This window comes from Mustela nigripes, chromosome 11, assembly GCF_022355385.1.
Source record: "Mustela nigripes isolate SB6536 chromosome 11, MUSNIG.SB6536, whole genome shotgun sequence".
NCBI lineage: Eukaryota > Metazoa > Chordata > Mammalia > Carnivora > Mustelidae > Mustela > Mustela nigripes.
Genome location: NC_081567.1, coordinates 39,036,114 through 39,060,736, shown reverse-complemented (window position 1 = coordinate 39,060,736; position 24,623 = coordinate 39,036,114). Strand labels below are relative to the sequence as shown.

The 24,623-nt window shown below is 49.2% G+C and overlaps 2 protein-coding genes across 6 annotated transcripts in view; one reads left to right on the top strand and one right to left on the bottom strand.

Annotated features, from left to right (window-relative positions):
• Positions 1 to 15,594, bottom strand: part of LUC7L (LUC7 like) — a 37,596-nt gene extending 22,002 nt beyond the window's left edge. For 2 of the 4 annotated variants that reach the window (XM_059415857.1, XM_059415858.1), the window contains exons 1-3: positions 15,388 to 15,546; positions 13,357 to 13,451; positions 9,247 to 9,345 (exon numbers count right to left, since the gene is read on the bottom strand). In XM_059415857.1, coding sequence (XP_059271840.1) covers positions 9,247 to 9,345; positions 13,357 to 13,451; positions 15,388 to 15,448 — 255 coding nt within the window. In that variant the 5' untranslated portion in view covers positions 15,449 to 15,546. Of the gene's footprint in view, positions 1 to 9,246; positions 9,346 to 13,356; positions 13,452 to 14,389; positions 14,406 to 14,428; positions 14,500 to 15,387 lie in introns of those variants that run through there. The other 2 variants (XM_059415860.1, XM_059415859.1) reach the window with 2 other exon arrangements.
• A 1,956-nt stretch (positions 15,595 to 17,550) lies between these two features.
• The window catches only part of FAM234A (family with sequence similarity 234 member A), a 23,102-nt gene continuing 16,029 nt past the window's right edge, over positions 17,551 to 24,623 (top strand). The window contains exon 1 of one of the 2 annotated variants that reach the window (XM_059415848.1): positions 17,551 to 17,786. The gene's annotated coding sequence lies outside the window, so the exon portion shown is untranslated. The remainder of the gene's footprint in view (positions 17,787 to 24,623) is intronic. The other variant, XM_059415849.1, reaches the window with a different exon arrangement.

Sequence of the window (24,623 nt, the reverse complement as noted above, 5' to 3'; positions counted from 1 at the left end):
GAATAAAATTTAATAAAAACTCTGGGTGGCTCAGATGGTTAAGCGTCCAACTCTTGGTCTTGGCTCAGGTCATCATCTCAGGGTCCTGAGACTGAGCCTGTACTGGGCTCTGCACTCAGCAGGAAGCTGGCTGGAGATTCTCTCCCTGCCTCTTCCCTCCCTTGCAGGGATGCAATCTCTCTTTCTCAAATCAATCAATCCCTTGTAAATCAACCCTTCTTAGACATTTAAAAAAGAAAAAATTTTTTTAAGATTTTATTTGGGATGCCTGGGTGGCTCAGTGTGTTAAGTAAGCCTCTGCCTTTGGCTCAGGTCATGATCTCAGGGTCCTGGGATCGAGCCCCGCATCGGGCTCTCTGCTCATCCGGGAGCCTGCTTCGCCCCCCCACCCCCGCCTGCCTCTCTGCCTACTTGTGATTTCTGTCAAATAAATAAATAAAATCTTAAAAAAAAAAGAAAAAGAATGTTTGAACTTCAAAAAAGAAAAAAGAGGGGCGCCAGGGGGGCTCACTGGGTTAAGCCGCTGCCTTCGGCTCAGGTCATGATCCCAGGGTCCTGGGATCAAGCCCCGCATCGGGCTCTCTGCTCAGCAGGGAGACTGCTTTCTCCTCTCTCTCTGCCTGCTTGTCATCTCTCTCTCTGTCAAATAAATAAATATATAAAAGAAAAAAAAAAAGAGAAAAGATTTTATCTGAGAGAGACAGACTGCTCATGCTCAGGAGCAGGGGGAGGGGAAGAGGGAGAAGCCGACTCCCCACTGAGCAAGGAGCCTGATTCAGAACTCAATCCCAGGACCCAGACCCTTAACCCAGGCACCCTCTTGGTCTTTTTTTTCTTAACTGAAAAATAATCCATGTAATCATAGCTTTAAAATGCTCTCTGAATGTAACTTCCTACCCTCCTTTTTGCCAACAGAACCTCAGAATTCTAACCCAAAACCTATTCCTAAACTGGCAGTGTGACCCAGGCTTCCAACAGAACACCACAAAAAGCCTCACTAGCCAAGGTTCACTTGTGGGGGGTAAGAAGCAAGTTGCTGCTGCTGGGCCTCCTGGAGAGGCTCAGTAGGAAGAGTTAGGTCACAAATCCAGCGGACACTGGGTGTAGAGATTATTTAAATTAAAAAGGCTTAAAAAAAGAAAAAAAAACAGTGAGTTGTTGCTTTTAAAGTGTCTGCTTTGGGGTGCATGGGTGGCTCAGTGGGTTGAGCCTCTGCCTTCAGCTCGGGTCGTGATCTCAGGGTCCTGGGATCAAGCCCGGCATCGAGCTCTCTCCTTGGCGGGGAGACTGCTTCCTCTTCTCTCTCTCTGCCTGCCTCTCTGTGTACTTGTGATCTCTGTCTCTGTCAAATGAATAAATAAAATCTTTAAATAAATAAATAAAGTGTTTGCTTCCTTGCATTTCAAATACTAAAGGACCGCTCAACGGAGGGGAGGGCACATTCCGTGTTTTAAAGGCCAGATCTACCCATTCTCTAAGTACTGTATCTTCAGTGAGCACCCCCTCCCAAAATCTAGAGGTGAACTCTCTGGTACAATTCTGCACCTTTGTCTTGCTCGTGATATCACCACAGTTCTGTCATTAAGTAGGTTCTGTAAAGTTTCAAGGGCAGGAGTAATCTTAATTTGCTAACTCATTTCTCACTTTTTGAACAAAGAATTCTGTTGTGTCCAATTTTCCAACGTTGTAACAATCCTACCATGAACACATTTATGTACCAACCTCTGACTATATTTCTAATTACTTCCTAAAGCAAGAAATTTGTAAAAATAAATCACAAGACAGAAATATTTTTACATATTCATTTCTGCCTATTATTACATTAGCTAGCAGGACCTGATAACTGCACAGGACACAGAAAATGTAGTTTCTTCTCTCCTCTCACAAGAAATAATCACTTAATGGGGTGCCCGGGTAGCTCAGTCGGGTCAGGCATGACTCTTGATTTCAGCCCAGGTAATAATCTCAGGGTCAGGAGATCTAGCTCCCAGCTGGGCATGGAGCCTGCTTGAGATTCACTCTCTCCCTCCATACTGCCCCCCAACAGCTCCCACAAGGCTTAGAAAAAAAACAAAAACTTAAGAATTTGGTATATATTTTTAAAAACTGCATTAAGATGCATACCTAAGCACTCAATTTTTATTCCAACCAAACAAGGCAGTTTAGTAAGTTTCCATTTTTTCTTCTTCATACCAATGCATACATCTGTCTTCTACAATCTACAGCCATGCAATATTTTATTTAACTGTAACATGACTACTTTAGGTCCTCTGAGAAGAAAGTTATTTGGGTATTTTCACTTTTTCACTAATGCAAAATGATGCAATGAACATCTTAGGTCTTCTCATACATACGCAAATGTTCTTATAAGACATCTTCTTAAAAACTGTTTAAATATGGGTGCCTGGGTGGCTCAGTGGGTTAAGCTGCTGCCTTCGGCTCAGGTCATGATCTCAGGGTCCTGGGATTGAGTCCCAAATCGGGCCCTCTGCTCAGCAGGGAGCCTGCTTCCTCCTCTCTCTCTCTCTCTGCCTGCCTCTCTGCCTACTTGTGATCTCTCTTTGTCAAATAAATAAATAAAATCTTTAAAAAAAATTTTTTTTTTAATATTTTAAATTTGTAAAATGGGCTGATGAGTTCTTATAAAAGATCACCCAAAGTCCAATGTCAATCTATAAATTCAGCAACTAATTATGAAAATAGATCTTAACAACAGGGACACCAGAGTGGCTCAGTCAGTCAAGCCTCTGCCTTCCGCTCAGGTCGTGATCTCAGGGTCCTGCGACAGTCCCACATCAGGCTCCCTGCTCACGAGAGTCTGCTTCTCCCTCTTCCTCTGCTGCTCCTCCTTGTTCTCATTCTCTATCTCAAATAAATAAATAAAACCTTAAGAAAAAAATCTTAATGACGCACTCTGTAAAGACAGGTTTTATTTTAAACTAATGAATCATGAATAAATCAACTAAAGCCCCAAGTTTTAGCCAAGTTTTTCTTTTATAAAAAAAATAAACAATGGGGTGCCTGGGTGGCTCAGTGGGTTAAAGCCCCTGCCTTTGGCTCGGGTCATGATCCCAGGGTCCTGGGATCGAGCCCCGCATTGGGCTCTCTGCTCAGCGGGGAGCCTGCTTCCTCCTCTCTTTCTGCCTGCCTCTCTGCCTACTTGTGATCTCTGTCTGTCAAATAAATAAATAAAATTTAAAACAATTTTAAAAAAAAATAAACAAAATAAACAAAACGCATGCATGTCTTAGCAGGCCTGTGGAACACGCAAAGCTTTCTCACTGACCCGACTACAATAATTGTTCTAAAGAAAAAAAACACATCCTATGTATAACAAAAACGGTTTTAAAATATAACTTAATGTCTGCTATCTTTAATATATTTGATAAACTTCTCAATATTAAAACAAATTTTCTGAGCTTGTGGTCAGGTGTTGCCCTGAGTGGCCCACTCCAAATCCAACTCCTCTGCCAGCACCTCATGGTGCTGCCTCCATTAATGCTGGCAAATAACATCAGGCTTAGGGTACTTGGTAAATGGTGGGCCCGTGTAACAGAGTTATTGCCAATCATGGAGATACTCCCCAAAACATCTGGTGAGCTACGGAAAAAGACACTACTAAAAAAACCCGGAGCCAATCTTCCATTAGTGATGGTTTACCCTATGACAATGAAACCCGGGCCCATTTCCCAACAGTGATGACCACACTACAGCCCTTGGAACCAACCTCAAGAGGGACCCCTGGGAGCCACATGCTGGTCCAGGGCCGGGGCCTTGCACAGTGCAGGGGCCTCAGGGCAGCCCAGGAGCCCAGCAGCACCAGCAGCAGGTCAGGTTTAGCAAGAATCCGTCCACTAACCACATCTGACCAAAATGTTTCTGAAGGATTCTTGCTTCTCAATTTTGACACAAAACATCACAACTAGCCTTCTGATAATCCTATCTGTTCATCCTGAATCAGCTACCTTTAAAAGATGAAACCAACCTACAGAGAACTACTGGATGGCTGGTTACATGGAAAGGGGAGACTTTTTTATCTGAACCTTTTAGACCTCTGCAATCTCCCCCAGCGAACATGCATTACCTACCAAAAAGATTTAAAAATACTGATTTTCATTAAATTAACTTTACAAATCTGTCTTTTAAGAAAAGCCTTTGTTTTTCCATTAAAATTTATTCTGTAAAACTAAGGAGATAAGAAGTTATTTTAGCTTGGTATTTAAAGTCAGGCCATATTTAATTACTTATCAAAGTAACCCATGTACATCCAATCACTACTGAGAAGTATAAGTTCAAAACAAGGTCTTCATGCTAAGTATGGAGCCTACCTTAAAAAAAGAAAAGAAAAAAACCAAAAGGTGGGGTAATTTGTATGGCATGTGAATTTTATCTTAAACCCACTGAAGAAACTTTTTAAGGTAAAATCTCCACCCTCAACACCCAGAGGTATCTTCCTCTCAGCTTTATAATGCAACACTCCACTGTGTAATTAAACTCTTCTCCCTTTAAAAAAATTCTGCAACCAGCATCTCTTCTGTGCACTCATTTGCACATATCCCTAAGATATGTTCCCAACAGCAGAGTTCTGGAATGAGTTCCTATATACCCTGACAGACTGTCCTCCTTCAAATATGGCTACTCCAAAATGCCCTTCATTTTCAGGGCAAGAGGACTTCTTCCACTTCACATTTTAATATGAACCATCTATAAGATCAAAAGTGATCTTTAAGGAGTTGGGGGGAGAGGTGGTTACCTTTTTAACAGAAAAAGTGATCCCTATATATGATAAATTTTCACATAGTACACAAAGGTCTCTTGCCCCGCTCTAACCCTCCAACCAAGTTAAGAGTGGTTATAACCTCTTGGGTTCCTCTAAAACACCTCTCTGCACATCTAAATATGTTAACAAGTGTACAGCACCCTCCTTAATAAAACAAACACAAGATACACTGTGGAGGAGTACCCGGCTGGCTCAGCTGGTGGAGCATGCAACTTTTGATCTCGGGGTCGTGAATTTAAGCCCCATGCTGGGCATACAGCTCATTTATAAGTAAATCAGTAAAAAAAAAAAAGGATGTATGCAACTTAACACATTGTTTAAAAAACAAGACAAGGGGCACCTGGAGCACTGGACTCTTGGTTTCAGCTCAGGTCCTGATCTCAGGGTTGTGGGACTGAGCCTGATGTAGGGCTCCGAGCTCAGAGGGGAATCTGCTTCTGCTGCTCCCCCTGTCCCTCCCACTTGCACGCATACCGCGGACACGCGTGCCCACTCGGTCTCTAAAATAAATCCTTTAAAAAAAAAATCCTAATGGGCGCCTGGGTGGCTCAGTGGGTTGAGCCGCTGCCTTTGGCTCAGGTCGTGATCTCAGAGTCCTGGGATCGAGTCCCGCATCGGGCTCTCTGCTCAGCGGAGGGCCTGCTTCCCTCCCTCTCTCTGCCTGCCTCTCCATCTACTTGTGATTTCTCTCTGTCAAATAAATAAATAAAATCTTTAAAAAAAAAAAAAAAAAAAAATCCTAAAAAACCAAACACTATGGGGGTACACCTGGGTGGCTCTGTCAGATGAGTGTTACACTCCTGATTTCAGATCAGGTCATGATCTCAGGGGTTGTGAGACCAAGCCCTGTCACCCACTCCATGCTCAGCGCAAAGTCTGCTTATCTCTCTCCTTCAGCCCCCACCTCCACTCCCGCAAGAGTGGAGCTTCCTATTTATTTATTTGTTTAAATAAATAAATAAATTCTTCCCAAAAAATTAAATCAAAAAAATAAACACTAGAGAAGTAGGATATTAGACTTTGCTTATCCACTTAATCTGTCTTGCAGATACTTTCACATCAACAATACAACGAACAGGCCAATTTTCTTTTCACAGTTATCCATGATTCTACCCTAAAGAGTGACTGATTTAGGCAGTCCCTTACTGAGGAAGCCAACCTGGTTCCTGTTGCCTGAAGCTATGAATGCTGTAGGAATATTCTAGGACAGGTATGTCTTTGTACCAGTGAGGTGTGATCCTAGAACTGGCCGGGCTGGCATGTGCTTTCACATCTTGAGACGCTAAGTTACCAGGAGGTGTATCAGGACTATCTGACCCTCCATTTCTTCGGTTCTGAGCCAGGGGAGCATCTGTCACAGGATTAGATGCCCACGGGAAATGTCCTTTTCTATCCTTTGCTCATTTTTAAATTGAGCCACTGATACCATTCTTGTCAATTATGATGAATTTTACATTTAAGATAACTAGCCCATCATCATACACACTGTCAATGTCCTGTCCCAATTTATTCTCATTGCACAAAAGGGAACTTTTTTCCAATAATCTTCACACCAAGCACAAGGCTCAAACTTGTGACCCCAGGATCAAGAATCACATGCTCTTCAGACCGAGCAAGCCAGGCATCTCATGTACAGGTATTTTTGTTAGACTAAATTTCAAGTTTTTACACAAATGTACCCTCCTTCCTCTTATAGCTTCTAGACTTTATAGCATTAAGATGACAAACAAAATTCATTTCCTAGGGATCCAACTGGGTATTTTCCTACTGGCTAATGGATAGTTTTCAACAATATCCATTAAAAAAACAAACAAACAGGGGCGCCTGGGTGGCTCAGCGGGTTAAGCCGCTGCCTTCGACTCAGGTCATGATCTCAGGGTCCTGGGATCGAGTCTCGAATCGGGCTCTCTGCTCGGCGGGGAGCCTGCTTCCTCCTCTCTCTTTCTCTGCCTGCTTCTCTGCCTACTTGTGACCTCTCTCTGACGAATAAATAAATAAAATCTTTAAAAACAAAACAAAACAAAAAAACAAACAAAAGAACACTTTCTACCCTTCTGCACACTGGCTAAACACACCTCCTTCAAAATACACTAAATGTGTGTTTCAGTCACTGACTCCATTTCTTCTACTCATCTGTGTCTAACTTTAAATTTATCAGGGCATTTAAAAAATGCACTGACATGGGACGCCTGGGTGGCTCAGTTGGGTTAAGCGGCTGCCTTCAGCTCAGGTCATGATCCCAGTGTCCTGGGATCGAGTCCCACATCCGGCTCCTTGCTCGGCAGGAAGCCTGCTTCTAACCTCTGCCTCTGCTGCCACTCTGCCTGCCTGTGCTCACGCTCTCTCTCTCATTCTCTCTGGCAAATAAATAAATAAAATCTTAAAAAAAAAAAAATGCACTGACATTCTGATTTAGTAGAAATGCTAAGACCTCTGATCCAGGAAACATTATTAAATCTGAGATTTCAAAAAATACACCTGTGTATCTACCAGTTTCTGAAACTTGACATCCGAAAGTAATGGCCTCCTTGCATAAGCACCTGCAGGTTACTGAAGAACGTAAACTCATAATATAGAAAAATTCCCTTTCCAAGCCTCTTCTGTTAGTCAAGCTGTTGATAAAGGCACTTTTAGTTAATACAAATATTCAACACTGAGAGCACAGGGTGGTTAAAGGAATTTGAAAAGAATTAATCTTAATGACTTTTTTTTTTTTTAAAGATTTTATTTATTTATTTATTTGACAGAGAGAGATTACAAGTAGGCAGAGAGAGAGAGGAGGAAGCAGGCTCCCCGCTGAGCAGAGAGCCCGATGCGGGACTCGATCCCAGGACCCTGAGATCATGACCTGAGCCAAAGGCAGCGGCTTAACCCACTGAGCCACCCAGGCGCCCCAATCTTAATGACTTTTAAGACTACTGGCTTAGGGGCGCCTGGGTGACTCAGTGGGTTAACCCTTTGCCTTCGGCTCAGGTCATGATCTCAGGATCTTGGGATCGAGCTCCACATCTGGCTCTCTGCTCAGCGGGGAGCCTGCATCCTCCTCTCTCTCTGCCTGCTTGTGATCTTTGTCAAATAAATAAATAATCTTAAAAAAAAAAAAAAAGACTACTGTTTTTTGTGTTTTTTTTTTAATATTTTATTTATTTATTTGACAGAGATCACAAGTAGGCAGAGAGGCAGGCAGAGAAAGAGGAGGAAGCAGGTTCCCTGATGAGCAGAGAGCCTGATGTGGGACTTGATCCCAGAACCCTGGGATCATGACCTGAGCAGAAGGCAGAGGCTTTAACCCACTGAGCCACCCAGGTGCCCCAAGACTACTGTTTAAAGAGAGTTTACTCCAGCTACAACACATCCTTTATGATGTCCTTTGGTGAGAAGAGACGCCATTCCGTGGCTTCCCCACACCAAGTTCTGTCCCTTCCCAGTCTTCACTCAGGAACCTGAATGCCACCACACCCCTTTAGTGACCTTTGGTCACACTAGTGATGGACAGTTAGAAAAAAGAAAAAAACAAATGGGGTGGCTAAATCCTGCACTCAGAGGTGAAAACTGCTGTTTTAAAGGGTGAAAAAAAAATCTTAGCTATCACAGTGGTTTGTGGCCTGGAATACTACAGCACATTAAGGTAATACTCAGGTTTCTGTGGTAACAAAATTTCATTGAAGGACAGGGGACATATTAGGAAGAAAATTCTAAAAAAGGGTTCCTTTGGGAGGTAACAGTTTAAAAAAAAATTGTGAAATTCCATTTTATAACCAGTGAATTGCAAAAATTCAACACTATTGGGGTATAAATTGATACCATGGCTTTATCAACAACAGAAATGAGACAGAGAAAGGACGCCATTACAAAACCAGCTCACAAGGATGAACGTATACAATCCTTACCAGCCAAAACTTCCTCCCCTCGAAACAGACCCTAAATGAACCCTAATACACATATACCAAGAATATATTTCAGAACATTCGTAATACTGTTTGTAGTAGCAAAACAAAACAAAACAAACAAAACCCACACCCAAGAACCAAGCCAGGTGTCTATGGATAATGAAGAGAGTTTGGGGCATACTCAAGCAGCAATGAGATTAACCAAACCCAAAAAAACGGGTAAACAAAAATACAATACTGAATGAAAAAGTAAGGTTATTAAAGATTGTGCTATGAAACTATTCTTTTAAGGCTTAAAAACAAGCAAAAATATAAAGTTCAAGGAACCATAAAAATACATAATAACACTTTTAAAAGGAAATGATACACACAAAAATGCACAACAGTGCTGGGGTGGTAGACTCACAGGTGACAGCAAGTATTACTTGCCATTCTAGCTCCCAGCCCTACTGGCAGAATAACAAATTATCTCTTTTGTTATTCTGCTGCATAACTTACAAATGTTACATTTTTATTCTTGTTAGTTGGTATTTGGCTCTTCAAGGTAAAGACAAATCAACATAAAATAAAACTTACATCTAATTCAAAAAACAGGTCCCTTTCTTTACTTGCAATCTCATAATCTGCTCGGAGGGCCAAGTCGTGGATTTTGGTACATTCTCCTAAATCCATGCGCTGTGAGAAAGAAACAGAAGTTTACACATGAACATCTACCCACTGCAGAAAGCACATGACCTGGTGTTTCAACTGTTACCAAAATAAACAACACCTTTTTGAACAGTAAACTGTAATAAAAATATTAAGAAACAGTACATAGCCAAGAAATCGTACTTTTCTTCTATCACCATGATAATATGACACTTTGATACGTTTAAGTGCGAAGGTTTCTGTCTCTTCTAGACCCAGAGATACTGGACTAATAATGGAAACCGTATTAATTAGTTTTTGCTAGTTTTACTTTTGCATCAGACATGTAAGAAATCTATTCAGTGGGGCACCTGGGTGGCTCAGTCAGGTGAGTGTCCAACTCCTGATTTCTGCTCAAGTCTCAGGGATGTGGCATAGAGCCCTGCGGCAAGCTCCACACTCAGCGGGAAGCCTGCCTGGGATTCTCTCCCTTTCCCTCTCCCCCCTTGTCCCATTCAGCCTCTCTCTAAATACATAAATAAATAAAATCTTTTAAAAATGAAGAAGAAACATCTATTAAGTAAACAATAGCATGGAGGAAGGGAGAGGCCGCAAGGAAGACACCAGAAAACAAGAGTATCACCAACAGCCACAAATTTCTAGGCATTCCTTCCTGCAATCTTCAGTACGCAAGATGCTCAATGCCTAAGGTGCAAAGAAAGGACAAGGACAGAGCAGATAGCAACCAGGTCTGGGCAACTACAACACAACCTAACGCTTGGCTCTGTACACCTCTTCGGATATCAGAAGACATGAAGCAGAACAGGTCCAAAAAATCCTCCAAACACTCTCCTAACCTAGTAAATGACCCTGGATATGATTGGAGACAGAGAATCAGGCCACTCAGTCGTCCCATTTGAGAAACAAAAGGTTGTTTCACTGAAACAAATGACCTGTGTTACCAGTAAGATTAGCCTGATGTGCTGCTGTGTGTTGTAAGCACATGCGCAACAATGAATCTGAGAGTGGGACTCTGAGACGGCACCCTCCGCCTCTGGCCATCAAGAGCAAAAGCAAGGTTTGTCTGCTATCAAGTCACACAGTGCAAGTTAACAAAACCCAGCATAACCGTGAGGAGACACCTGCAAAGCCCAAGCATTTTGACCAAAACGTGTCCTCGTAACTAGTAAACAAACAATCAATGATGGAGGCCAGGACCTCCTTTAAGCTCAGAGTACAACTATGTCCAAAAGGAGCTCAAAAACTTCATGGATTATAAAGTACTTAACATTTTAGGCCAATTAGGGTGGCTGGCAGTACCTGACTCTTGGGCCCTAGTCTCATAGAACGTGCACGCCCTGCTCACTAACAAAACGTCCTTTAGTATGAACAGTGATAGAACCAACAGCCGGCTCCCTACTGCGGAGCTCATCTTCCTTTAGACCGAGGTCAACTTCTGCATTTAAACACTAAAGGCCTCTCCTCTTCATTATTCTTCCCATGAAGTTACATGTAGCCCTGGGATTCTGTTACCTGAGGGGAATCTAGAGGCAGGGCAACAACGTTTCTACCAGCCGAGCCAGAATCGCTCTCCCTGGACCACTGAACAACTTTCACTTCATTCTCTCTTTTAAGTATCAGGATGATTCTTTAAAATACACCGTCTCAGAGCGCCTGGGTGGCTCAGTGGGTTAAGCGGCTGCCTTCGGCTCTGGTCATAATCCCAGGATCCTGAAATCAAGACCCATGTCGGGCTCCTTGCTCAGGGCGGAGCCTGCTTCTCCCTCTCCCTCTGCCTGCCTGGATGCGGCTCCCCCTGCTTGTGCTCTCTCACTATCTCTCTGTGTCAAATAAGTAAAATAAAATAAAATATACAGTCTCCACAAACGAAAACCAAGAACCATTGCTGCAAAGTAACTGGCAAACAGAAATGCTTAAAAGCTAATGAAAACTCTGTAACTCCAAGAAAACCCACCACCAGCGGAAGGAAGCACTAAAACCTTCACTACTAAGCCATTTTAAGTACAAATAAATTACCGCTCTACGAACTTCAACTGTCAAGAAAATTTTGACATCACTGAACCACTCATGAAGCAAAAATCTACTGCTGGCCTTCCTTTGGCTGAGAAGTCTCAAGCAGCCAGGGCTAATGCAAGCAGAGGACAGACCTGGGTTCCATGGTTACTCTCTGACTGTGTATCTTCAGCTTTGCCAAGGAGGCAGGAAATACTGGCGGGCCAGTTCCCCTGGCAGCTAAGCACCAAACACAGCTGAAATACCACAGTAAATCTTCTTCCAGAAGATTTTAAGAGGCTGTTAAATCCAGCATGTCAAAATCGTTTCTACTGAAGGAACACCTGTGTTCTCTACCCTCTGGTTGCCTCGCACTGGTGACACGGAAGGGTACTCAAGGCTCCTTTCAGAACTTTTGGAAAACAAACATACTTCCACTGAGACAAGTTACACTACATTCCCTCCAGCTATCTTATTCTCCCAGACTCACTAACCAATACTGTATTTTCCGGTTAAGCCTCGATGAAACTGTAACTTCTGTTCCTCCGTGCCTCACCTCTAATGACAGGAGATGGTTCTGAGCAACAACTTGGGCCTGGAGCAATCCTGTGAAGACGGATGATTACAGCCACTTTCACTTAGCCACTTCGCGATAACTAAAACAACCCGTTATCTATTCATTGTCCGTCTTCTTCCTCCACTGGCTGAAGCCTTTATTTTACTGGCACCATATCCACAGTGCCCGGCACACAGCAGGTGTTCAGTAAATAGCTGAGGAATTCATCTGTACCTGACACAATAAACGCTGGCAGGAAATGCCTTCATTCTGGTTACTTTTCTCACCAGCATTCTGGAACAATGCTACCCAGGGTTCTGACCTCCCCTCAAGAAACCGAGATGCTTCACACTCGTGCACATCCATCCCTTGGTTTCTCCCCTTAAGAGCAATCAGCAGTTCCAAGTTCTGATGCCTCCCTACAGGATTTTCCTTCAGCAGAACTGCTCTTAACCAGTGGAAGCCATTAGTCTACACTGATGGTATAAACAACAATCCATAGCAAAGCATCTCTCTACATCAGGTCCAACTACAGGCAAAACCTCAGGTAACAAAGGGACAATGTTGGACATTCATCTCCTAGTTGCCCTCTGTAGAGTCAGCTTGAGAAGATCTAATACATACGTGCGATTTCCCACAGGCTGCTCCCCTCACAATGGTAACGAGAACAGCAACAATTAATCATGAAGAAAATGTTCCCTAGTGGATGCACACTTGACCCTTAAAATGAGCAGACAGTTTTCATACTCCATGAGGTGGCTGTGCCATCCAAACACGGTGGTGGTCTTTACAGGACTCCTTGGCTCTAAGTGACAGTATCGCTGTAGATGGTTCTCTACCCTTTGGTCTTCTCCAATCCTATTTGATTTTGAATAAATGCATATTCCATAAACTAGCCTTTATCTATTTGGTTCGTCCAAAGTGAATGTACAATTTTAGAGGTGGATATTCATTGGATCACATGCTGATTTCTTGAAAGGGTATTGTAACACAATGCTAAAAACTCAGTTGGTATATCCTACTGAATTATTAAAAACAACCTGGACAACCCTATCAGGTCCCCTCCCTCCTGAGGAACTTTGTACTATCACTCGGCTATCACTCAATAAACCTTGCACTGCTGCAAACAAAAAAAAAGGAAAGTATGTCGTTAGATCAAAAGTCTAGCACCGGCATATGCTCAATCATGAAACCCAACCAATGAACCCGGAATTTTCAAAGAACTAAAGGCTGATCTGAACCGTACTTTTCTGGTTTAGCCAAATGATACAACTCATACTACTTGGTTATGAACCTCCATAAAAGTGGTTCTACAAAATAGATGGTAACTTACAGAGAGAAATTCTTACAGCAGTGAAGTAGGTCCCATAACAAGATTCCACCAAATTAACAATCTATCATTTGAAAGGCAGTAAGTGATTTCTGCCTGGTAAAGGCAGCCCCCATGTCTGAGTGTTCCATGATGTTCCCCCAACCCCGAATACACCTACCGTCCCAGCCAGGATATCATGAGGGCAGCAGTCCAGAAGGTGACTCTTGCAGACACGGTCATCTGTAAACTTGACCCTCTGTCTGGTTTCGTCTCCTGAAATTCATTTGTGGTTTTAAATAAGACAATATTACCACATTAAGCACCAAAGCACATCTGGTACGACAATTCACCTGGATGGTTGGCAGACTACCAAATACAATGGAAGGCTGATCTAGAGGTATTTACAACTGGAGCGGGATACGGATGTTTTTTGATGCTAAATGTATCATGAAGAATCACACACTTTATGAGATCTGACTCCATCATTGTGCCAAAGAAGTCAAGGAATCTGAAGTAAGAGGCTGAGCACCAAAAGGCCGTTAACCGCACACATACATGTGGGCAATGATACCAAACCCCACGCTGATCAGAGGGCCATGAATCACCACATCTGACTTATGGCTGGTAGTGTCCACCAACAGAAGCTACGTATTACTCTGATCGTTCTGCTATGGACAAATACATAGGCAGTATTTTGCCCAAAATCACATGAAGAAGAAAGCTTTCGAACTCTACCACTGGCTGATAAATGATCTAGACTTAATCTTCCTGTCCCCTTCGCCCCCACCCTTAAAAAAGAAAGTTGGCACCTGGGAGTCACTTTTAACAAGACAATACCAAAGGAGAAAAAAAAGGGGGGAACTAGATTAGTCAATACACACTGTGAGTTCCAACACATACTGTACCCATCTGCATTCTTCAAGACCTCAGCTGCAGAATTTTATGCCCGCTGTTGAAAAGTTTTAAAGGGAAAGTTTTCTTGCCCCACCTGCAGTAAGGAAGTTGGGGGAACGATACATAAAAGTAAAGGCAAAGTGGAACGTGACAAACTTTAAAGCTAATCTGTGTCTACACAGAGCTGTGTCATATGAGAAGAGGAGGAATACACTTCAGGATTCGCAAGCATCCAGGATTCATGTCGTGTCTCTTTACTGAAAATGTTTGCTTTCTGAACTACACTTTTAAAGTTATTCGTGAAAAAAAGCACACACTTTTTCGTTATAACAGCTTAGAAATTGGTTGTGACTCACGGCTCGATGAACATGAGGCTTTTCTGCAACTCCCTTGCAGATTGATGTAGGCAGGCAAAGATACACTGAACCTTTATGAATAAAATAGAGGGGCCACAATTGTTCAGTTTGTAGGAAATACAAGTATGGGAAGCAATTCAAAAGCAACTCAATATATAAAGAACGCTAAAAAGCACTTATTCCCCTACGGAGTAGAGTGCAAAGAGTCCGCACAGCCCTGCGAGTGTGCCAGCGGGAACTACAGCTCCGTCCACGGGCGGAAGAGAAAACACAGACCACGGCGGGCGCACCGGGCCGCGAAGGCGCGACCGCTCGCTCCCGAGACAACCACCGCGACCGCTCGGCCTCCCTACGCCGTCCCTGTCCGACCTGCACCTAACGACTGCAAGCGCTAGCTCAACGGAGGGCCCCCGCGCGGCTGCGAGGGCCGGCCCGCTCGGCGCCGCGGGAACCCGCGCTGCACAAGCTCCACGGACGGCGGCGCCGGGCACGGCAGCCACGCCCGGGGTCGCGGGCCCGCCCGGCCCCCTCGGCTGGCACGGAGCGTCCTTCCCGCGGAGCCCCGCCGCCGCCGCCGCCGGCGAAGTGCAGCCCACGCCGACGCGCCCTTCGCCGACTCCGCGGCCTGCCGGGGCGGCGCGAGGCCGCGAGCGGGGGGCGGGGCGAGGCGCGGCGCCGGCCAGGGAGAAAGCCGCAGGACGGCCCGTGGGACCGGGGCTGGAGCCCCACCCGCGACTCGGGCGCCGAGGCAGGAGCCACCCGGGGCACTGCCGTCAGCGAGGGAGAAGCCGGCCGCCGCCGCCGCCTCAGACAAAGGCCCGGCGCCTGCGGTCGGCGCGCGGGGGAGGGGGAGGGTGTCCGGCGCAGGCGCAGACGGTCGCGGCCCCCGCCTCAGGCCGCCCGGCGGCCTCGCCTCACTCCCGCCCCAACCCCTCGCCGGTCCGGCCGCTCCGACTCACCGTCCCGGGCCGTGCCCATGAGCTGGTCCAGCAGGGCCCGCATCTGCGCCTGGGCGGACATGGTGGCCGGCGAGAGCGGCAGGGACGGCGGCTACGACTCCTCTCAGAGCGGTGGGGCAGCAGCGGCGGCGGCAGCGGCGACGAAACCTGGTCGCGTCGGCCTCGAGCCCGCTCGGCTCCTTCCTGCCGCGGGGAACGCCGGGAGGAAGTGCGTAGGCGGGGGCGCTGAGCCTGCTGGGAAATGTAGTTTATGGGTGGGGTGGGCGGAACAGGAACTGAAACTCCGCCCTGGGGGAGACCAGCCGAGAGGGTCCAACCAACCCTGATTTTGCTCTAGGTTCGGAGACCTTTCTATTGAGACAAAGTGCAATAAAATAAATTAAATTAAATTATAAAATAAAATAGGGGCACCCGGGTGGCTCACTGGATTAAGCGTCTGCCTTCAGCTCAGGTCAGGATCCCAGGGTGCTGGGATCGAATCCCCTATGGGGCTTCTTGCTTAGCGGGAAGCCTGCTTCTTCCTCTCCCACTCCCCCTGCTGTGTTCCCTCTCTCTGTCAAATAAATAAAACCTTAAAAAATTATAATAGGGCGCCTGGGTGGCTCAGTGGGTTAAGCCTCTGCCTTCGGCTCAGGTCATGATCTCAGGGTCGTGGGATCGAGCCCCGGCATCGGACTCTCTGCTCTGCAAGGAGCCTGTTTCCCCTCTCTCTCTGCCTGCCTCTCTGCCTACTTGTGATCTCTGTCTGTCAAATAAATAAATAAATAATCTTTAAAAATAATAATAATAATAATAAATAAATAAATACAAACAAAAAATAAAGGCCCCTCTGGGTTTGTTTTGGTGAAACTTGGCCTGGTTGTAAAATGTCACTGGAGAGTAAATGGCTACAGCTTTTCAACATAACGGAAAGGTGGAGACACCTGTCCCAGCAGACATCCCCGAGTTACTCTAAGGACTTCGTGATTTAGAGCGTGCGGTACCGGCACAGAAACGGGGAGAGCAGGGAGGCACGGACAGGTTGAAGATGCAGACAGAAGCGCTGGGGAAACCCCGCTTCCCTGTGCTTTTGTAAAAAGCCGGGGCTCGCTCGGACCCTTCACCTCCGACGGCATCAGCTCTGCAGCCGTTTGCTTGTGCCGTCGTCTCCTCTGGTCCGGAAAGGTCGCGTCGCTTCTCTAGGGAAAGGGCGGGCCATGGATTCCGCCCTTGGGGTAGGTGCCTAGGCCCCGGGCAGCACACGTTCCCGTCGCAGGCACGCACACTTCAAGGAGAGAGGCCCGAGCTTGAGGACACCAGCCAAGAGGCGCTGGGGCCGTGGGGTCCTGGGGGAACTCGCTAACATACCGAAGGACTGGAGCGGGCAGACCCTTTAAAGAGGGGAGAGGGACAGCTGCCTCTTCCCCCCGTAAGCAGAGAACAGTCCCTTTTGTCCACCCCTCACGTGTGCTCTGCTGGGCCACGCGGGTCGGGCCTCCTTGTGTCTCCCTGGGGGCGAAGGCTGGGGGGGCCTGTGGGGGCTCGTGCCGCGCATCCATAGGACCGTGGGGTGGTCAGCAAGCCGCCCGGTCCGGTCCAGGAGACCCCGACACTCCGCGCGTGCGCACCACGAACACAGACGCACCCGCACACCCCGTTCTTCTCAACGTGGCCGGGACCTTTGCTGGGAAACTGCGCCGACCCGCGGCGCGAGCACTGTCGGGAACCACCATGAAGAACGGACCGCGGCCTCCCTACGCCGCCCTCGGCCGAGGCCACGCCGAACCAGAAACTGAGCGTTCGGACGAGCGTTCGGACGGGAAACGCAACGGCCCCGGGGACACGTGCGGCGTGTGAGGGCGGGAAGGGGCCCTCGGACCGCGCGCAGGACCAGCCGACGGTCTCCCTGTGGTGAGGGCGGGAAGGGGTCCCAGAGCTGCGGTGGCTGCCACACACGCCGCCGGCGCAGGCGGGACCGGGCGCGCAGCGCAACGACTGACCCACGGCCGGAGCCGCCGCGGCCAGCCCGGGGAGGCAGCACAAGGCCGCGGGGACCGCCCTCTGCAGAGCCCGCTCGCCCCCTCCGCGAGCTGGGCTCGCGGGCCGAACGCCACCCCCCCCCGCGCGCTTCCGCCCCCGCCGGCCGGAAGTGACGCTTGTGGGCGGGGCCGAGGGCGCGGCGGCAGGTGCGTGAGCGCGGCCTCGTCCTCCTCGGGCGCGCTCGCGGCGGGGCTCGCGCGGGGCCCCACCTCTCCGCTCGCCACCGCTCCTCTGCACCTGGGCGGTCGGGCCGCGGGGACACGGCCGCGCAGCGAGACCGCGCCCCCCGGTCACCCGCCGCGCCGGCCCTGCAGCCCCCACGGGTGCCACCGACGGACGTGCCCGGTGGGAGCTTCCCGCCCGCGCTGGCCGCGCAGCAGGTAAGCCGGCCCCGCCGTCCGCGCCCCGAGCGGCTGCCCCGGTCCCCCGAGTGCGCTGCGGCGCGGGGTGGTGCCCACCCGGGTGTGCGCGGGAGGGCGTTCGGGGCTCGCGTCCTGCCCCCGCGCTGCCTTCGGGACGCTGAGCCGGCGGAGCACGCAGAGGCCGGCCGATGCCTGCCCGCCTGCGGCGCGGACCGCCGACGGGGGCGCGGCGGAGCTGGGACGGGCGCGGCGAGGCGGCTGTCCGGGAGCCCCGGGCCCTGGGAACTGACCGGCAGTGACCCGACGGAGAGTCTGACCTTGAGCGGACCGAGGAGCTACCGAGGAGGCGACTCCTTATTTGCAGCTAGTTAATCGCAGCTCCTAACCCATAACCCAGTTCCGTGGACGCCCAGGGATGTCCGCCGGGAGCTCGGTGGCCAGTCCTCCCTCCCCGGGTACCGGCCGGCGAGGTGTCCGCCGCCAGCCCCGCGCTGCAGGCTCTCCCTCCTTTGCCGCGGTTCTCCGGAGCGGCTGGACCAGCTCGGCCGACTCAGCGAGCCCCGACGCCGCTGGGAGCCAGGCCCGTCTCTAGGTGCTCGGAGCAGCGCCCTGCGCGCGGGTCAGGATACCTGACCTCGGGGAGCCCCATTCCAGTGGGAGGTACAGAGAATAAACTAAACCCCGAGACTGCGGGGCGCCTGGGCGGCCGGTCTGTGACACGGCTACCTTCGGCTCAGGTCATGGCCTCGGGGTGCTGGGATCCAGCCGCGCGCGTCGGGCTCCGTGTACAGTCGGGAGCCCGCTTCTCCCTCTCCCTCTCCCTCTCCCCCTGCTTGTGCTCCCTCTCTGACAAATACGCAAAACCTGTAATTGTGTGTATGTACGCTGAAGACGGAGCACAGAGCAGGGAACGTGAGAAGGAAGTGATCAAGCACCACCTGGATATTTATTCGTGCATTTTACCAGTTTTCTGGACCTGGTTGCAAGATTGGAGTGCTTTTGACTTTAAGTGTTGAGAAGCCATTAAAAAGTAGCTCAGCCTCTGGGGGGTTCTGCTGGCTTTCATACAGGAAAGTTCATGGGACCAAGAATACGAGGGGTTCGTGACTTAAACGAAGTCCTCAGGACTTGGTAGGGGTGTGAGAAGGAGGTCTTGTTGGGCCCCCATCTTTCACATACCTCCTCTTGCCCTGCTTCTGGGTTGGCCTTTTCCCTTGGGTTCCTACCTCCGTCTGGCTACTTATTTAGTTATCTGCTGCTGCATAAAACTCAACACCAAAATTCATAGGTTAGAGCGCCTGGGTGGCTCAGTGCGTTTAACCTTTGCCTTTGGCGCAGGTCACGATCCCCGGGGTGGGGGTAGGGGACCAATGGATTGAAACATCCTGCATTTATTACTTGTTTCTTAGAGGTGGGAAGGGGCAAAGGGAGAGTGAGAGAGAGTCCCAAGCAGGCTGTCCACCCAGCGTGGAGCCCAAAGCAGGGCTTGATCTCACAACCCGGAGGTCATGACCTGAGCCTCAATCAATCATCAGACACTTAACTGACTGAGCCACCAGGTGCCCCAAACATCCAACATGTATCATCTCCATTGCTGCCCATCCAGAGTTCAGGGGTAGCTTTGGTGAGGTGACTGTGGTTCAGAGACTGACCGGGTTCCAACCAAAACTTTGGCTGGGGCTGTGGTCATCTGAGGTCTGGACCGGGACTGTTGGGTCTGGTTCCGGATGGAACTCACAGGACCAGAGACTGGAGGCCTCAGTTCCCACAGACCGTTGGCAGGAGGCCTCCTTTCCTTGTCTGGCGGGCCTCTCCGTGGGGCCTTCATGTGGCGGCGGTCTTCCTCGGAGTGAGGGATCAGAGATGAGGGGGAGGAGAATGGAAACCACAGTGCTTTTTTGTGACCTGGCTTAGGAATTCTGATTCTGTGACTTCTGCAGAATTCTGTTTGTCAGCATTATTGGCAAATCAGAGATGTTTTAAACCACCATTCCACTGACCACTCCTGCAGAAGAGCAGCCTAGTCCCTGCAATTCCAGGTGAATTCTGGGCCCAATACTCATCTGGGGTCTAATCAGTCAGCTAGACCAGGGTAGGGAGCCTTCCCCTAAGTGGGGTGAGTCAGTCCCACCAGAACTACATGGGGCACGTAGGAAAGTGCACTTTCCCGAGGGAAGTTAAGGTGCTGTTCCTGGAGAGAATGGATGTCAGGGAGTCACAGTGACCCCTACAGGTGATTTATACCATTATTTAAAATCAGGTTTTATTTATTTATTTATTTTTTAAAGATTTTTATTTATTTATCGGAGGCGGGGTGGAGAGCGAGCACAGGCAGACAGAATGGCAGGCAGAGGCAGAGGGAGAAGCAGGCTCCCTGCTGAGCAAGGAGCCCGATGTGGGACTCGATCCCAGGACGCTGGGATCATGACCTGAGCCGAAGGCAGCTGCTTAACCAACTGAGCCACCCAGGCGTCCCTAAAATCAGGTTTTAAAAGTCAGCTGCCAGGATGCCTGGGTGGTTCAGTTGGTTAAACAGCTGCCTTCGGCTCGGATCATGATCCCTGCGTCCTGGGATCGAGTCCCACATCGGGCTCCTTGCTCAGCGGGGAGCCTGCTTCTCCCTCTGCCTCTCCCATTCTGTCTGCCTGTGCTCTCTCTCTCTCTCTCTCTGACAAATAAATAAAATCTTTAAAAAATAAAAATTAAAAAAAAATAAAAGTAAGCTGCCTATGCAAGCTGGAGATTTCAAAGCAACAGTTAGTTAATAAATCCGTTAACAATTACTCTTCCAATAAAACACAGATGCAAGATGTGGGCATTTACTCAGACCTGTGAATGTGTTTATTTTACAGAAAAACAAAGGCAATAAAAACAAGTGTAGGCCCTCAGGCCCCTCACAGTCTAGGGGTTGGTCTCAGCAGTGGCTCAGTGAGGACTGACTGGAGTGATGGGGAGGTCAGGTAGAGTGGGTTCTGAAAGCACTTGGGGTCACTGGAGGAGGAAGAACCGAGAAACGGTATGCACAGATCAGCAGTGTGACTGGGGAACAGATCCGGGACGTAGGATTTGGACTGGAGGTGTCTTGAGTTCTTGTTCTAAAGTCCTGAGGAATCATTCAGGGGTTGTCAGCAGGGGAAGGACATTTTCAGGAGATGCTTGAAAAAGCTGTCTCTTACAGCATCCAGGAAAGACAGTTGGAGAGAGCTGCACAAGCCCAGGTGAGAAGTTGTAGGACCATCACCGAAAGCAGGGGGGCTAACCTGCAGAGGGACACACGTTCGAACCCACAGCATTTGTTGGATGTTTCAGAACATACTCTAATCTCGCTCAAAACTGGTCTTTATACACTTAATGAATTTTGGCCCCACTCTATAAAACGTTAAATGGAGCTTAGCTCGTTCGGATATGATGTCCAAAAAAGAAAAACAAGAAGAAGGAAGAGAAGAGGAGTGCTGCTTCCCGGAGGACACCAGCAGAGCCATGGGCCTCTCCAGTGGACGGTTTTGTAAGCTCGGAGATGGGGTGTGGGGCAAAGCTCACGGTCAGCCCTGGGTCGGTGACAGTCGAGCCCGCTGATGGGCTCATGGGGCTGCGGGCCTCTGCTCCTACAAATACTTTTTACTGTTCTGTTGTTTGGGTGGGCAGCAAGGTAAGGTGAGCTCCCGAGGAGGGAGGAGACCCAGGAGGGTTGCTGTCCTGTTGAGGATATTTAAACATTCACGTGAGAAGTCATGGTGACCAGTGCGTGAAGTGAAGTCCTGCCGGTCTTGCAGATTCGGTCAGACGCGAGGGACTCGGGGTCACGCTTATGTCTTCAAGGGCTCTTGCTGCCCCACCCCCACACCGTTCCCTTAACGGAGGGACAAGAAGTAATGCTTCTCTTCGGGCACTGGCCTAGCACCCGAAGGAAATAAAATCTGCCTTAGAGTTCAGGGAAGAGGCTGCTCTGTGCTGTTTTCTGGACGAACGGTGCGCGATTCTGTGTAGTAGTGTCCGATGTGCACAGACGGTCTGAAACCTGGGGAGCGGCGGACCCCCCTCCGTCAGGCTCCCCTTGGCATTTTGGTGAAGGCAGCAGCCCGTGTGCCAAGGTCTCTGGGCGCTGACCGCATCGCCTTCGTCCGGGAGCCATGACCTTCAGATTTGTTCTCCTGTGGCAGATGGCGAAGGGCCTGTTCTTTGTCTTCAGAGGATTTTCTTGGGGAAGAGAGGAAACAGTCTTCATCTGTAAACAACAGAACACTGTAGCCATGGTTGTTTGGCTTCTGCTCTGCTTGGCCAGAAGTCCAGGGCTGCCTGCTGGCATCTTCCGCAGGCCTCGGAAATGCCTCAAGTCAAACTGCTGTGGGAAGACTCGGCCGCTCCCGGCCGCAACACAGGGCTCCTCATGTGACAGACATTCTTAAACCGTGGGCGCACCGGTCAGCTGGCTGGCGGACAGTCCCTAAAGTCCGTGCGGATGTGGCCCCAAAGGACAGAGGACAGTGCGCTCAGTCTGAAAATTCCCTGAAAAGAATGCTGTAGAAATCAAATTTTAAAAGTTAGGAGGGGAGGGGATGCCTGGGTGGCTCAGTTGGTTAAGCAGCTGCCTTCGGCTCAGGTCATGATCCCAGCATCCTGGGATCAAGTCCCAAATCAGGCTCCTTGCTCCACAGGGAGCCTGCTTCTCCCTCTGACTCTGCCTGCCACTCTGTCTGCCTGTGCTTGCTCTCACTCGCTCTCTCTCTGACAAATAAATAAATAAAATCTTAAAAAAAAAAAATTAAAAGGTTAGGAGGGGATTTCTTAACAAAGTACCCCACAGTGATCTTTTCTTAAAAAAAAAAAAAAAGATTGAGTTTTAGTTAAAAAAATTAGACCCCCTGCTTCCATAATGTAGGTAGAATCGCCAGTTATGGGTCCTGCCAGTTTTCCTTCTGCCCTTGCCAGAACTTTTGTACTTTCTTAGTCCATTAACAATTAGGATGACACTTTTCTAATTTACATTTTCTGTTGTCTCTGACTCAGCAAAGCGTTATTAGGGAAAGAGCCTCGGAGAGACAGGCGATATATCTTCTGCAGACGCTGTAGCACTCTTGCCCCCTTCAAGTGTGGACGGCCTGCCTCAGCGTGTTCTGTCTGATCCTTCTCCGGGACTGGCGCTTCCTCCCTTCCACGAGGAGGGCTGGTGTGGCCTTGAGCGGGCACACCCACGGCAGCTGGGCGCCAGCCTGCCTGGGAATCACCCCCGCCGGCCACGGGCTGCTGTCTCTCCAGGCATCCTTAAGGTCTCATCTTTTCATGCATTTTCTTTCTCCTCCACCACATTTCTCACCGTTTCTTTGCTTTTTGACATTAAGTTAAAAAGTGGACGTTTCGTTTTACCATTGATGACTCGGAATTGATGGGAGAAAATCCCAGTCAGTGACTGTCTCACCTCAAGGCCTTTGCCCCTCTTACAGTGTAACAGCTTGGATGTTCAGTGAAAGGCTCCTCGCTCCATCTTGGTAGCTGGAAAGTGCCCATTTACTGCCATGCACAGGAATCCAGACTTTTTTCCTGTCGCAGTTACTGACTGGTGTTAATGAGTGTCACCAGTCCCCCCAGACTCCTCTCCTGCTTCTCACGTTTCGTGTCACGGACACGCAGGCGAGCCTCATGTGCCCGGGTGGGGCTTGGAGAAGCCTCTGGTACGTGGGTGTGTGTGACCCGTGCTCTGGGTCATTCCTGTGCTAGCAGAGGACAGCTAATGCCTAAGCACACCCGATGTCTGGGTTAGGGTTTCAGATGTTTCATGGTCCTCTTAGAGGCAAAATACCTTTCACGTTCCTCTCATTCCCTCTTTATGGGGAAAAGTCAGAATGGAAATCAACCAACCACTCATAGACCTTCAGGTTTACTTTGGGGAGGAATCTCGGATGCTGAGTTCTCAGCCTTTCCGCGGGCCTGGTCGGCACGTGGTACTAATGGCCTTGCTGGGTCTTGAGCCAGGCGCCCCACAGTGCCCGGGGGTCCTCGCCAGGAGAGTGAGGTCTGTCCCTGGGAGGACAGTTCCGGGCTGTCCTGGGCGCAGACCTCCACCCAGCACCGCCTCCCTTGCTCTGAGAGCCCTGCCCCGACCCTGCTCCTGAGCACGGCCCTGGTGAGTCCGGAACACCCCCCACCCTCCGCTTCCGGTCCAGGATAATTTCATTTCCCATTCCCATTCCCAGACACACACACACCACCACCACCACCCCACCCGCAGAGGATCGCTGTGCTCACCCTGTGGTTTCGTGTCCGGTGAGAAGTGTTCGTAGGCAGTAGGGCGAAGCTGGAAAAGCCAGGGGTGGGCTTCATCTGGAAAGACCTTCTTGGTGACCGTGCCATGGAAGGTTTTCTCATTTGGCCCCAGAAAGAGCCCTGAGAAACCCAAGTAAGTCGTGGGAGAGTCAAAAGTACTGACTCTGGAGTCCTGTTAGGTTAACAATAGGACTGAGGAAACTTCGCTTGTTCAGGGTTCTGTTTTTATTTGTGTTTTAAGATTTTGTTCATTTGAGGGGCGCCTGGGTGGCTCAGTGGGTGAAGCCTCTGCCTTCGGCTCAGGTCATGATCTCAGGGTCCTGGGATCAAGCCCCACATCAGGCTCTCTGCTCAGCAGGGAGCCTGCTTCCCCCTCTCTCTGCCTACTTGTGATCTCTGTCTGTCAAATAAATAAAATCTTTAAAAAAAAAAAGATTTTGTTCATGTGAGAGATAGAGCACAAGCAGGGAGGAAGGGGAGAAGGAGAAGGAGGCTCCCCGCTGAGCAGAGAGCCCAACTTGGGGCTTGATCCCAGGACCAGGGATCATGACCCCAGCCCAAGGCAGACGCCCAACAAGGGAGCCACCCAGGCGC